The sequence below is a fragment of the Sesamum indicum genome, linkage group LG12, assembly GCF_026168435.1.
Source record: "Sesamum indicum cultivar Baizhima isolate 11 linkage group LG12, ASM2616843v1, whole genome shotgun sequence".
Lineage (NCBI taxonomy): Eukaryota > Viridiplantae > Streptophyta > Magnoliopsida > Lamiales > Pedaliaceae > Sesamum > Sesamum indicum.
In genome coordinates, this window is record NC_142668.1 from 5,583,584 (window position 1) to 5,597,938 (window position 14,355).

Genomic DNA, 14,355 nt, shown 5'->3' on the forward strand with positions numbered 1-14,355 from the left:
AATTTTATTAAAGGTTATTTTAGCAATATAAAAAAAAATATGTTCCCAATCTATTGAGAATAGTTAAAACGTTATTTAAATAATGCAATATATATATATATATATGGTAATGTTATTTGAAAAAGTTTGAAAAATAGGCAAAATCAATAATTGAAATATTGGTTTTGCATTAAAAATTTTAGAAAAAATAACTAAATGGAGAACCGCCTCCACTAGAATCTGTGGCTCCCCAGATTGATGGGACAATGCATGCTAAATAAATGCTGACCACCATGCATATTAATATTATAATATTAGTAATTAGTTAAATAATTTTTAATAGTAATATCATAAGTTTGGGTTATGCACCATGCATATAATGATTTTTTTCTGTATTAATTAAATATTTTTTTTAAAATAACACTGTAAATTGGGATTATACACCATTAATATTAATATTTTAATATGAAGTAATGTAATATTCAAATTTTGAAAATAAATATTTATTATAAAAATCAATGTTACATCAATCACGGAATTACTATTTTCTTACACGAATATATGATCTACCTATTTCATTCTGTATACTCACAGTAGTTAATGGCGCACGATAACGTAAATGTACAAAAAATTTATATTTAGTATTTTTCAATTAGAGAAGCAATTTTAAAAGTTAAAATTTAAAGAATATGTAGTAAGTGGTTTGAAGTTTTAATGAATAAACAAATATTAAACGTACGAAAGTGATAACTTTGATTTACATTTATAGTTTAAATTAAAAACATACTACATAGTTACAGTCGATCACTCTTAAAATTTTACAACTCAAGTTTAGAACTTTGGAGCTTGGAACATGCATTTGATGGTCTGGCCACTAAGGCCTAAAAAGGCCTGGGGAACCTATGCTTGGTTTCTCAACATGCATTTTGCCATCAATGTGAGGAAGCAAATGTTTCCCCAAATACTCTTATCTTTTTATTGTTGTGTTCCTGATAGACGATATCATGATTTTATCAAGTCATTAGAGTAAGGTTGGGTGAATATTGACATGTATGAAGCGAACAGTGGTTGGTTATAGGACTGTGGTGGCTGAGACACGAGGGCGAGGGCGAGGACGGAATAAAGGTACATTTCTCTATAAAAGAGAAAATGTAACTTCAGCATCAGACTTTTCTGCTTGCATGGTTTATCTTACTCCTTGTTTCAGTGTGAAAACTTGTCGTCGGAGCAACTTAGAGGGACAGTACCGAGCTATGGATGATCAGTTTTCGACAAAGGCCATGATGCTTTCTGAGGATCTGTCATCTGATGATCCGAAATCCAGATCTAAGATTAGAAAAATATTGCAGCATCTGTTCTTAACAATGCCATTTCAGATGATAGCTTATCTCCACCAGGTCCAGGAAATCATTTCTGCAGGAAGGCATTGGGCAAATGTTGTTTTGCAGAATATAGAGCTTAGTCCTGGTTTTAGTCATCAAATGTTAGTCACAAATAGAGATATTGCATAAAGTAGTTGATGCAAGTAAAAAGAATCCTAACTTGGAACCTCAATATTCAAGAGTCTCACGCATCATCATAATATACATCAAACATGGCTTACATTAGACATTTCCTTATTTTGTGACTTAGCAGCAACCACATATTCACAGTGAAGATAACAAGCACCTTTTACCATTTTCAGGCTCTTGCTGGGACACCAACCTTGAGGGTAAGAACTAAGTAATGTAATATCAACAAATCAAAATTTATGTACTTACAATTTAGCTGTATGGCTTGATTGTAAATGTCATCCAAAAAGGAAACAAAAAGAGGCCAATATTATAGCAGATCTCCCGCTCTTATAATTCATCCTTCTGGGAAACTGCTGCTTGTCTTATAGTCCATTGAATCACTGGACTTCTGCCCGTGAACTACCTCACCTACTAATATCATATGATGCTCGAGTCTTCAACAGGTAGGTAGTCTTTGCCATCTCACCATGTTTTGGCGGTCCAGTTAGAGGTTCCAAGGAAGAAACAGTAATATATTCAGGCATGAAGAACACTTATCATACATAAAGCTGGAGATGGTGAAAACAGTTTGCACCCTCAAAGAAGGCTGACCATGTAAGCTCAAAAAGACGAAAGATACCTCTCTTTTCCTCGTAAACATTAACAATCCACACCAGCTGTTAAAACCGCAGTCGTAAATCCATCTCTCTTTCCATTATGGATATGCAACTGAAACTCTCTAGGGCCAGTAGAGGAAACCAGCATGTTTCGTCTTGATTTATCTGTTCATGGCAATATAACCCCCCTGATACAACCAAACAATCTATCACTGGAAGGTGTCATCCATTTATGATCTCCAACTTAGTATTGCTCCCTCGTATCTTAAAATGTAGAGCAAAAGACTTTACTCAGCAGCTTCGGCTTGGGCTTAATGGATCGTAATCGTAGGCATCACCAGCCTTGACAAATCGTCCCTTCACACGCCTCCTTACATCAGCTCTTGCCTTGCGAGAAGCATACCTTACCTTCTTCTCAAATCTGACATATTATCCATATGGAAAGAAAATGTCAAAAGAAGGATCCGATAAACACTTTATTCCAGGAAAAAGGAGGGAATAGGGTCACATGAGCCATAAAATACGTTGTCCCCATGTTTGCATTTGCTAATGCCCCTAAACAATTATATGACCTGATTATATACTAAAGTGTTAGCTACAAATAGTTTCCATTGGAATAAACAATTATATGTGAATGACTAACTTAACAATCGTTATAAGTGAATGATTAAGCTAATAATCGTTGGAAAAAACCAGTATAAGTGAAAATTGTTCAAAATTACAAATCGTTCTCTAGACTTAACAAATTGGATGAGAAGAATCTAATAAAAAATCTAGTGTTTGGTTTGGTTTCATTTTCATTGCCATTTTCCAATTTGTAAAGAGAAGGGTGATTTTTATGTTTTTGGGATTACTAGTTTGCAATGAAAATGTGTTTGGATTAAGTTCATGTGGTTGCATTTTTTAATTGTTCCTATCAACGTATTTATATTGTGTTAACAAAGATTAATAGTTGTGTTCTTTGTAGAGTTGGAGTTGTCGATAGTGTTGAATTAATATATTATTAAATGCATATATTTGATATTTGATTAAGTTAACAATTTAAAGATATATGTATATATAGATATATTTATCGAATACGTATTGATAAAAGTGAAAAGATGTTGGATGTTGGAAGAAGGGTGAAAGTTGGAAGTTGATTTCAGTTGGAAGCAACACAAAATAAGCATGTTTCAATTTCCAAAGCATAAAATTGCAGAAAGCAGAAATGGAAATGAAGATGCTTACTTTCGTGCCTTCTTCTTCTCCTTGTAACGCATGACAGCATCGTTCCTGCTAGTAGGAGGCATGGAACTTTCGGTACCCGGAGGGTACCATGGTGGCTCTCCCATCATTGGCTTTGATGAAACTCCACAATCTTGATAATCTCCAGCACTGCTTTCTCCAGTAAGGCCAGAAAATGAGAGACTCGAGTGTGCTTGCCTTGCAAAATATAAGTTGGGATCTGTTTTACAGCTAAGAACTGAATCTGCAGAGGCAGCATTGCTGCATGCTGGTTGCATCACATTTACCCCTCCAATTGATGACCCCTATGAAGCATCAAGAATTAAGTGCATCAGCATTAATATGACATAATTAATCATTAATATAAGCATGCAATCTTTAAGAATTAAGGAATGATGATAGAAATTAACATAGTTGTTATGAATGAACAAAAACTAACATATGATAGAGGAAGCATTATAAGGTCTACAGCAATGTCCTACGCATTACTCGATTAATATAAATAAGAATGAGCATGGCATAAAAGAAAATCTGATGAGCAATATGATAACCAAATATCAGGAAATAAGCTGGCATCATCCATCAGCCTTGAGTAACTTTACACAAAGACCCCTGGCTACATTGCACTAACACCCACCTATAATTTTATAAAAGGCTGGGGGTATTATGTAATTAAGCCTAAGCTCAGAGGTGTCCATGTAATTTAACCTAAAAAAAACTAAAACTCAACTTAAACCTGAGCAATATGCAATTTTATGAGCACAACTTGATATGCCAGATTCCATGGAATAACATTGAGATGAAGTTTCATCCAAACCATGGTTATTACAATGTTATTACATGAGTGAAATATTTACAATGCAAGGATACTACTTTTGATTTTTGTTTGTAACACTGTGAGCATGAACTTTTAATGCAAAGAACCTGGATCAGAGGGAAATTTCCGTACAGGCCCAAGGAACAGAAGAAGAAAAATCTGATAAAGATTTGGCTTCAGTTTGTTGGTACTATCGCATTGTTATTTCTCACTCAAAACTAATCTTTAAGAAATTCTTTAGCTGCAATCTACAGTGGATAACACCGGAAAATTTTTGCTAAGTCTGGATCCTGCTAAACTTCTTTCTGAAAGTATTTGTGATATAATTCCTTTCATTCAGAAATCAAGATGGTTAAGAAACTCAGCTTAGCAAATCATTATCTCAGCACAATCAAGATGACAATAAAAAGATCTAATTTAGAGAAAAATTTACTTGAGAAGTTATACATAAGATTATCTTGGTAAGAATCAGATGATGGTAAGAAAGTTTAGCTTCCACCATTAAATGGTAATAGGATAGCATGCAGTGAAGTAACAAGATAACTGTGAAATAAAATCATAGAATGAGGTACCTCAGCAGCGTAAGCACCCTGACAGTTTGATGCAGACATGTCTTTTGTGCCAAATATCCCCTCAATACTGTCATTACCAAAGAGTTGTGGATTATCAAGAGCTGCACCAAATAGTTCTTCGTAGTTTTCGATGCTCAAGTCAACCTCATCCATATTGAAAACGTCATAGAAATCATCATCCTCACACACAGCAGCTTCCTTCTCCTTTGCTCCAGGTAAGATAACCTACACATGAAAGGCCAAGACATTCCAGTGCTTTAAATAAAATGAAGGGGAAAGACAAACCATAAATGGTGTTAAGGCACACAACATTATTCTTACTTCTTCATATTACCCCCAACCAATGCGCTGCAATACTAGAATTTGTGCACTGGAGGACAATTGTGTATAATACTATTATGACACTTCACTTTGGCGACTAATATATTTATTTATTATATAACATTTTTATTATTATCAAGAACAACAAATGTCCTAAAAACAATAATATTTATAAATATCAAGTAATCCACATAATCCAGAAAACAATAATATTGTATATTAAAGTTTAAATAAAGAACCTAGTTTTTGAACAAAAGTTATTTCTGAAAAAGTTATACTTCTTTACATAATAGAAAAAAAAAAAAACATTCAAGTTTAAAGATAAAAGTATTTTCTAGAAAATCTGAAGAAGTTATCTGGGATAACAGCTCTAAAGCGAAGATGTTACTCATAATAACAACTTTAAAAGAAATTGCAAGGCATTAGCTTGCACAATGTCTTTGAACGATGTCATCCACGGTAATATCTCTGGATTGGAATAATTTACGGAAAAAAACAATTATCCAAACAACATTAACTGAAAACGTAACCACAACCAATGTTTTCCAAACCTTCCTCTGGAAGTCAAGAAAGAGCTATCACCTACTGGACAAGAAAAATCTAGAGACAAAGAGAACCTTGGGTCCAAACTGTCATGGTCAGTACTAGCTGAATGAGTCGGAGCTAAGCCTCTGTCAAGTATCTCCAGAATAGTCCACGCTTTCTCTTACAGAAAAGCATGAGCCTGGTTCAATCCCTTCTTTCTCATCTTTTTCTCTCCTCTATAGTCTTCTTCTTTTACTACGGCAATTTATCACTTTCCTCTATAGTTTCAGCATTCCAATTCTTATATGATGTCATAAACTAAATTTTGCACTGGCGAATGTTATATAAGAGCTGATTTTATATGTGAACTTACTATAAGAAACAATGGTTAAGTATCAGGGAGTTGCATTTTTTCGGCAACGTAATGTCAGTTTTGAATCCCACTGCCTCCAGTCCCTAAAAGTTAGGGGGTAGGGGAGCAACTAAAGCAGCTCAATTTCTCAATCACTATTGCCATTATATTCACAAGCATTCACAGCAGGAACATATCCATCTTTGTACTCATACTTCACTTATAATATTCAATAAACAAATCTAACCCTATGTTAACCTTTCAGCTATTACTTTTAGTAAAACTAACTCAAACCTTGACGTGATCACGTTTGTTCCACATCACAAATATTCCGGCCAAGAGACGAAAGCTTCAAAGATTTAAAAAAACTAAGTAGAAAGATAGTGCGATATATGCTGAAGTAGCAACTTAACGTTGTTCAACAAGCCAAGGTTTTGAATTTCCTTTCTTTTTACTTTTATTATTGGTCCTTGGCAGCATCTTTATAAATTTTAGACCTCTTGACTGGTTGGCCCTGTACGAGAATTACAATAAAGACGACGGCAAGGTTCAACAACAGCTTCTGATATAAGTCAGTCTTCCCTTCTTACTAAATCTCACCAGTGCCAACCAGAGTACAACCAGAGTACAGAAATTGATGCAAAATAAGTTCTAATAAAAATGAGGATAGATAAATCCTGCCATTGCTTAATGAAATTTTTTCGCAAAGATAGCTACCTTGGGCACAGCAGAGCTAGTAGAACCAGCTGCCTGATCCACATTCTGTTGCCTGGGATCATGTAAATGATTTAACGACTCCATCCAAACTGTTGATTTATCCATCTCCACATTATGCACATCACTAGCTTCTCCCAGAAAGGATGCATCTTGAACGTTATTCTTTCCATGGGGGCCTTGGCAATCCATTGACCTGTTATCAGTAATGCTCATTGAACCCATTCCCTGCTCACAGGTGGAATCACCAACAGAAGGAAAATCTAAGAGAAAAGACCAAATTGAAGAAAGTTCTGCAGCTGAAGGGCATCCAGAGTAACAATTAACAGCTTGTCTCTTATGTCCAGGACTTATATTTGAACCAGCATGCCCCACCCAATCACAATTCTGGCAAAGGGATACTTTTTCCTCAATACATCTAATGAAAGCTGGCTGAGAATTGCATCTTTCACAAACAAGTGTCCTGGAGTGACGTTTTGAGAGGGCATTTGCAGAATGGACATTACGATCACAAGACAAACATAAACTTGCTGCATCAGACCGACAGTAGATTATAGATCTTTGTTCCCCACAGAAATCACAAAGATAACCCATATTACAGCTGATCGACTTCTTAACCAAACTCTTCCCTCAATCTCGAAATACACACACTTTTGTGCACACACTTTATTCAAACTGAACGGAAGCAGAGTCGAGATGACTGTGACGAGGTTGTTTTCCTGGGAAAGTCTCGGAGTTTAAACAATGTTCGACGACTTCAATTCAAGATATATCACTATCTACATTAAAAGGCACAAAAAGACATTATTAGAACTCAGGCAGCTATCATCAATGCGTAAACCCGTACAATAATTGAATCATGTCCTGCATTCAACATTGACAAGAGCAGGGTAGTCTATAAATAGCATCACCCCAAAGAAAATGCAGAAAAAATGCACCTTCACAGCCCAAGAATACAGTTTTCAACTCAATAGTAATATTCCTATACAAAGACGGAACAAATTCCATAAGGATACAAAAAGCCGAGTTACTTTATTACATGAAAATCGTGAGAACAAATTCTTTACTGATATGTTATCCCCATATAATACATCATAAGAAAATATATGAGAGATGCTAAACGAATAACAGTAGAGCCGATTTATATTGAAAATAGAAGGAAAAAGTGCTCCAGGCCTCCAACATGTTGGGAATCAAGAATCCAACAAAAGTGGAAGGTAACAAACTAAAACCAATTTGTTCCGGTTTAACACAACCAAGATTATTAGCAAAATTCAAGACTTCATTCTTGTATTCTGCAGTGAACATGCTGAAAAATTCAATGATTCAAAAATACAAATACAAACATATCCCAAGGGAAAAATTGACTGACATTAGATTCACAGAATTCCAGCAGAAGATTGGAAAATTCCAACCACTTCCCCACCAAAAACGCACAGAAATTGAAGAAACATGAAACCCAACTCTGAGCTGAATTCTCCACAAATTTTCCAATCACTCAAAAACAAACAACAGAACACAAAAATAACACTATTACTACTATATGAAGCTGCAAAGAAGAATCATAGAAACGAAAGAAGAAAGAAAGCCCATTTCGAAGAAGTGCAGTATTTTTACCGAAATTGGCCGTAAAAGCGTCCGAGAATCATAAGAAGGTAGAAAGGGGAAAAAGCACATGGACTTTTTCTCTTCAGCTCTGAGTCTTCACTTAAATCCCTAACAAACAAACAGCAGAAAAGAAAGATCGAAGCTTTCCAGAAGGGACTTTTTTCTCTCTCTAGAGCAGCAGGAGATGGGGTTGAAGTGAATTTTTCTTGGACTGAAATATTTTTGAGCTGTGACAAAAAGCTTCAAAAATAATAATAACTTAATCCAAAAAGTGATAAAAAGTGCAGGAGAGAGAAAGTGTTTGTTGAAGAAGACCGCGTGGGCCCCACCTCCTTTTCATCATCATCAACTAAAGTTAGGCCTTCACTTTTTCCCCCACCCCCTCCTCCCTCCCCCCCTCCCCCCTCCCCCCTAATTCATCATTTTTACTGGGGGTAATCACATCACCCCACACCCCCCCCCCCAACAAATGTAGCTAGCATTTACTCACCTTATGTCTAATAAATAAATTTTTTATTAATTAAAATTTATTGAATTTGTACGTATTAAAAAAAATAAAAAAATCTATACATTTTTATGTATTAATGCATGCGATGAAGTGTATCTTCACCATTATAAGAATAATTTAGTCATAAAAAACTTATTCGACATGCTATAAGTGAGTGATACGTCAATCGAGGGTAAATATCAATTTGCATTCGATTTTTTTGTTAATATTAGCAAATTCAGCAAATTTTGACCAACAGATAACGAAAACAAACTTCAAATGTGTTAGATGTCATTACCCAAACTACAGTGAATTTATATGTAATTATACCAAATTTTAAGGGAGTGGAATGTAATTATCCCTTTTTACTACTATTAGATTAACTTCTTCTTCTTCTTTTTTTTTAATTCTTTCAACTTTAAGATAAGTATTGTTCCAAACATACTTTAATGTAAATAAATCATTATTCCACCCATCAAATTTAAAAAAAAAATATTTATCCAATTTTTTTTTAATTTACTATTGAAGAAATTTTGGATTTGCACTTAGGATTTTCTTTTAATGAGAAAATGTGATGTTACTATTATTATTGAAAAATTTTCAATAATTATATTTACATCCTCTCGTCTATTATCTAATTACATAAATTATTTTTATTTTTTAAAAATTTACAAACACTATCCAGAAAAAGTCGACGGCCCTTCACAACCTTTGCAAAAAACTTCAGACAACGCCCAAAATTGATTTTTTTCTTATGATCCTAAAATAATAATTAATAATTTTAAACTATTTTTTTTTTGTCGGAATCATGGTTTCAATATAACATCAATAATTCTCGACACAATTTCTAAATATAAAATCACATAAAATTTAAACATTTTCAGTTCTTGATTAAAATTTTATATTGGTGTAAGTAACACATAATTTTATATAATAATTCGATTCCTATTATTAAATAATTGTACATTTAATACATATATAGATCATAGGAATATATGATGGTGTTAGATAAAATCTACAAGATATTTAATATGAAATTGACTTTTCTTTTTTTTTCCCCCTCTAATCATTAAATGAAATGATGTATTACTTTGGGTAGGTGGTAGCTATGGAAAGAGTCAGCATATTTGAGATTAATGTCCACACACACACACACATATATATATATAGAGAGAGAGAGAGAAAGAGAGAGAAAATTATGTGCATTTTTCACATTGAGAGTTTACTCCACAAAATGTGTATATATATATAATATGGTCAAATTTATCGCGATTTAATATATCTCTGAAATCCATTATAATCAAATTTATCGCGACTAAAGAAATATCTCTAAAATCCACTGTAAATATAGAAAACGTCGGAGTCCTCCCCCACAAATATTTTGACTATCAAGTTACGAACGGTTTAAAGGTCAACAGATAAGTAAGTAGTTCACTATGCAAAGTATACGTGAATATATTTAACTTGAAATTGTTTATAAGTGGCCCTTAACGTACGATTGTCATCTTAATACTTCAAGATGTTATCGTGCGTCATACAGTCAAAAACTATTCAAAATATGGGTAAAAGGGTTAAGTCAAGCAAATATCAACCTGATCGGAACGAAAAAACACAGATCTGAACCCTTTTGGCATTTCTACCACAGGTATAGGCCAAGAATATGGCATTTTCATGACTTTTACCCATGTTGATATAATTGTATATAATGAGCTTCTAAACTATATTATACAATTTTTTGAAAGAATAACAAAAATTAATATTTTCAAATTATGTTTTTAAATGAAAGTTTGAATTAAAAATTCAAAACCATTAAAAGTAGTTTATGAAGGAAAATTTGTTTGAGATAAATGAAAAGTTTTTAAAAGGTAAGTGGAAATGTGGTTTTCGTTATATAAATTATGACGAATACGTAATTTATTCGGTTTTCGTATTTTAATGGGTAAATATAGTGCGGGTATGGTTGAAGGGTGCAAAGTATATTTAATATTGAGGAAAGAAAGAAAGAAAATTATTTAAAGTGGATCAATATTTACATATTAATTTTAATTTTGGTAATTAAAGAAAGCTTAGTTGATAAATTTAAATATTTTGGATAAAAGAAATGCCAAAAAGGTGTTGACGTGGCGTCCAAGGAAAGAGAGGGGGGTTTGGATTATGGTAGACGTGACGTAAGCATGACTGTGGGAAAAAGGGTGGTTTTTAATATTCGTACAACCACAAATCACACTATCAATTTAAGATTAAGAAAAGGGTTTTGGATAATGTCACTTTGTAGATTAACCCCCTCCACCCCCCCCCCCCCCCCGCCACCCCCTCATTATGATAGGAAGACATGTGAGGGCAAAATGGGAAGAAAAGAGTTGGCTAATCTTGTTTCCATTTTGAGACCATTGGAAAATACTTGTGGGAGAAGTCAGTCAGTGAATGACTATGAGCATTTATTGTCCAATTAAACACATTTTTATGACACCAAAAAGGAGTTATTAAATGTGGTTGACAAACTGTTTTTTTTTTTTGTTTTCCTTTCCACTTCTTGTTTATTTGACCACGAAAATTGACGGCTTCTATCACGGTCATTTTTATTTAAATTTTCGGGATATTATGTATTTCGTTATGATAAGTGTGTCAAACTTATCATCCAGTTCATTGTGCTGCTTGACTTCTGCATGTTGGTCAGTCTTATATATACATGGATTCAAATGTGTGCTTATCGAGCTTGAGTGAAGTTTCAACTACAAAAATGCAAGTAACAACGTAGAATTTATAGGCCAAACACTCAACCTTGTAGTTATTCCATAATTTAAGTACAAGGAGCCTACTTGCACGGAATGAACCCTCACTCGCTCTATAAAAAAGCGTGACTCCTGATTGATTAAGATAAGGGACAATATGTTACTGTTGACAGACCCAACTATTAAAAAAGAATTATGGAGAAACTAACCAATATTGACTCGACTTTTCTTGGACCAACATGCAATCTTATGTTGTCATATGGTAGACAGTTGTTTGAAATAAGACAATATCAATTGCCTGTCTAAACCATCCCTTTCCTTAACCTGCAGCCAATTACCAAGACTTGACCATACCGATTGTTTATGCATGTCGTTAGGCCATCCTGCACACAAAGTCTATCGAGGAACCCCGCATGCAGGGCTCTCCATCTACCATCTGTCCCGCACATAGGCACCCAACCCGCCCATGTATGCACATTCCTCCGTTGTTTTCCTGCATGCCTCACATACTTAACCCAAACTCCGTGACATTAGCTAATAATGCCCACAGAATGCCAAGAACCAATTAACGACGCCTTATCCTGTGCCTAAGGCCTGCACATCCACTCGTCATGCAACCAAGTCATACACCGACATTTGGTACTTCCTGATCAATCGACGTTTTTAAATCACTACCACCCTATGATGACACCTATTGTTTCTAGCATGCAAGCATGTCGTGCTAGACATGACGACATCTCACCAGGGTAATAGTAAATGCTTGCTCATAAGAAAGAAAAACATTCACATAGATTGTGTGGTTTGATTCTCGAGAAACACTTAGCATCTCTGTCAAACATTCTAATACTTGTGTGTTAAATAATTCAGAAACATAAGCATATACGGGAAAAAATGTAAATGATAATGTGGTTACAAGCTTGATGCATGCAAAAAACGTCAATCCTTTGATGGACTTGAGCTCCTTAATGGGCTAAAATGTCCTACAAACTTTAGGATGAGAACTTGAAAAAATACACTTCGAAACTCAATTTAGTATTCAATATTGAAATAATAATACTAAAAGAGGAGAATATGAGCGAATTATAATGAAGTATGATGAAAGATTGTGAATAAGAATGAACATGTGTAAAGAAATTGCTTGCGAATATTAAAAAAATTGCCCCTGTTTGAGGGGACTAAACCTGAATTTATAACCGAGATCCCCAACAATGAGAGGGTCTAATCTCTGAGAGAGTTGAGGAGGGGGTTTTTTAGTGAATAAGTATCCTAGGCATCTTTATCTAATTAGTTGGTGGAATGTTGCAGGAGTCTATCCCACTTTGGGGAGTCCAACGAGAGACGAGTCATTCTTTGTCAGGGACTTTCCTTCTGAGCCCTCTCGTCAACTCTTTCTTTCAATCATATTTCACCACCTGGACTATGCGCACAGCTGTCTACCAAGGTGGAATTGAACTCTACAGACCTCCATCGATTAAGTCTTTATCTTGGGCTTTTGCTTTCTTGAGCCATGGGTAGGGGAGGCCTGTGAGGCTCCTTCCGTCTTGTTTCCTTCATTGGGGTTTTTAGATTGATTGTTGGGCTTAGAGGTGGTACTGGCTAAGGCTTTGTATTTATTACCATATCAAAGCTAAACGCTCAACTTTGTATTTTCTTCCTCCTTTTCAAATACAAGGATGCTTAACCTATACACAATCCACTCTCTGACTACACAAAAATGTATAAGTTAATGCTTAATACAAAAGACTATAATATTATAGTTGACAGTCCTAACTGTTACAAAATTGATGGAAAATAACTAACTGCAGCAATCATCCTAGCGACAATTGCAGCCTAATCTGCCATATGACAAGCAATGGTCTTGAATGAAACAACTCTGATTGTTTGTACATGAGTTGCGCACGCGTCTTCCACCCATCTTTTGCTTTGGCTCACAGCCAAAGACCAAGTGTTGGCTTTGTCGACAGCCTACTCGACTTCCACGCATTGTTAGGTCATGACGTGTGCGACGTTTGACCAGAGTTCATGCACATCAGGTACTACCCGTAGGCGTAGCACAGTTACCTTGCACATAGGCACACAACGTCATGTTTGAGCCAAATGTCATGCACACGCATCATGTGCAATTCATCTCTTCTCTCTCGCTGCAGTTCCATTCTGACATTCTCTTCTAGATATACGTATAGCGATGGTAGAGAGCTTGCATATAATTCTTTTTAAAAATGAAGAGTACAATACAATGTAATATGATAAAACATCAAGAAATCTATAGGGGCAATTATACCAAATAAGAATTATGATTACATTATAATTTAAGTGTTGAGGTAGCATACATTTTTCTACCCTGGTACAATATGCCCTTTCTCGAGGTAAATTGCTTTAACCCATGGACTATTATTTGAAGATTTGGCATTTGACAATGTTAAGTCCTCATCCTGGGTATCTTTGCTCAGTCATCATTATCAGTGTGGAAGAGACTTGATTCTTCTATTACGTTACTATATTTTGGGGGGTTGTTGAGAACAAAACCAATATTGATGTGGATATAGGGCTGGACAAGCAAATGTCCAAACAGCAATGATCAGTGCCGTTCTATTTGAATTCAGGTCTACCCAATGTCTGACCCGCGTATTCCAAATTCTAATATGTACAAATTTCAGTGACTTTTGAGTGGATTTCAGAGCCATTATAATAGACTAAAAAAGCAATCTCAAATTGATTATTGAAGGATTTGAAACTCATAATCATGCAAAATTATCCAGAATTCTTAACCTCGGAATTGTTCGATTCAAACACATCCTCATACCTCAGCAACCACACTGGACCAATAGGCTAACATAACAGGACAACAAGAAGTAATTTGCTTGAGAATCAAAATTTTTCATACCAAAGCTGTTGTCCTCGAGGAATCATGCAG

At 34.9% G+C, this 14,355-nt stretch overlaps 1 protein-coding gene across 5 annotated transcripts; it reads right to left on the reverse strand.

The window, feature by feature from the left end:
- Positions 1-774: 774 nt before the first annotated feature.
- Positions 775-8,476, reverse strand: COL9 (CONSTANS-like 9). 5 transcript variants are annotated; one of them, XR_849163.3, is made up of 6 exons: positions 8,232-8,476; positions 6,618-7,393; positions 4,703-4,927; positions 3,317-3,618; positions 1,740-2,510; positions 775-1,443 (listed from the first exon to the last, which is right to left on the reverse strand). XR_849163.3 is itself a non-coding variant. In XM_088876577.1 (5 exons), the coding sequence occupies exons 2-5, from the start codon at positions 7,206-7,208 to the stop codon at positions 2,381-2,383; spliced, it is 1,248 nt and encodes a 415-aa protein (XP_088732703.1). In that variant the 5' UTR covers positions 7,209-7,333; positions 8,232-8,476; the 3' UTR covers positions 1,496-2,380. The 5 variants fall into 5 exon arrangements, 4 of the variants coding, with proteins under 4 accessions (XP_088732703.1, XP_011100552.1, XP_011100551.1 ...); XM_088876577.1 differs by lacking the exon at positions 775-1,443 and having other exon boundaries at positions 1,496-2,510; positions 6,618-7,333; XM_011102250.3 differs by lacking the exon at positions 775-1,443 and having other exon boundaries at positions 1,496-2,510; positions 6,618-7,389.
- Between the last annotated feature and the right edge of the window lie 5,879 nt (positions 8,477-14,355).

Excerpts from the sequence above, each read along its gene's own strand:
- COL9 (XM_088876577.1), bottom strand. The coding sequence starts at position 7,208 with ATGGGTTATCTTTGTGATTTCTGTGGGGAACAAAGATCTATAATCTAC. Across the intron at positions 4,928-6,617 it reads CTAGCTCTGCTGTGCCCAAG|GTTATCTTACCTGGAGCAAA; the intron begins GTAGCTATCTTT and ends TTTCATGTGTAG. Across the intron at positions 3,619-4,702 it reads AGGGTGCTTACGCTGCTGAG|GGGTCATCAATTGGAGGGGT; the intron begins GTACCTCATTCT and ends GATGCTTCATAG.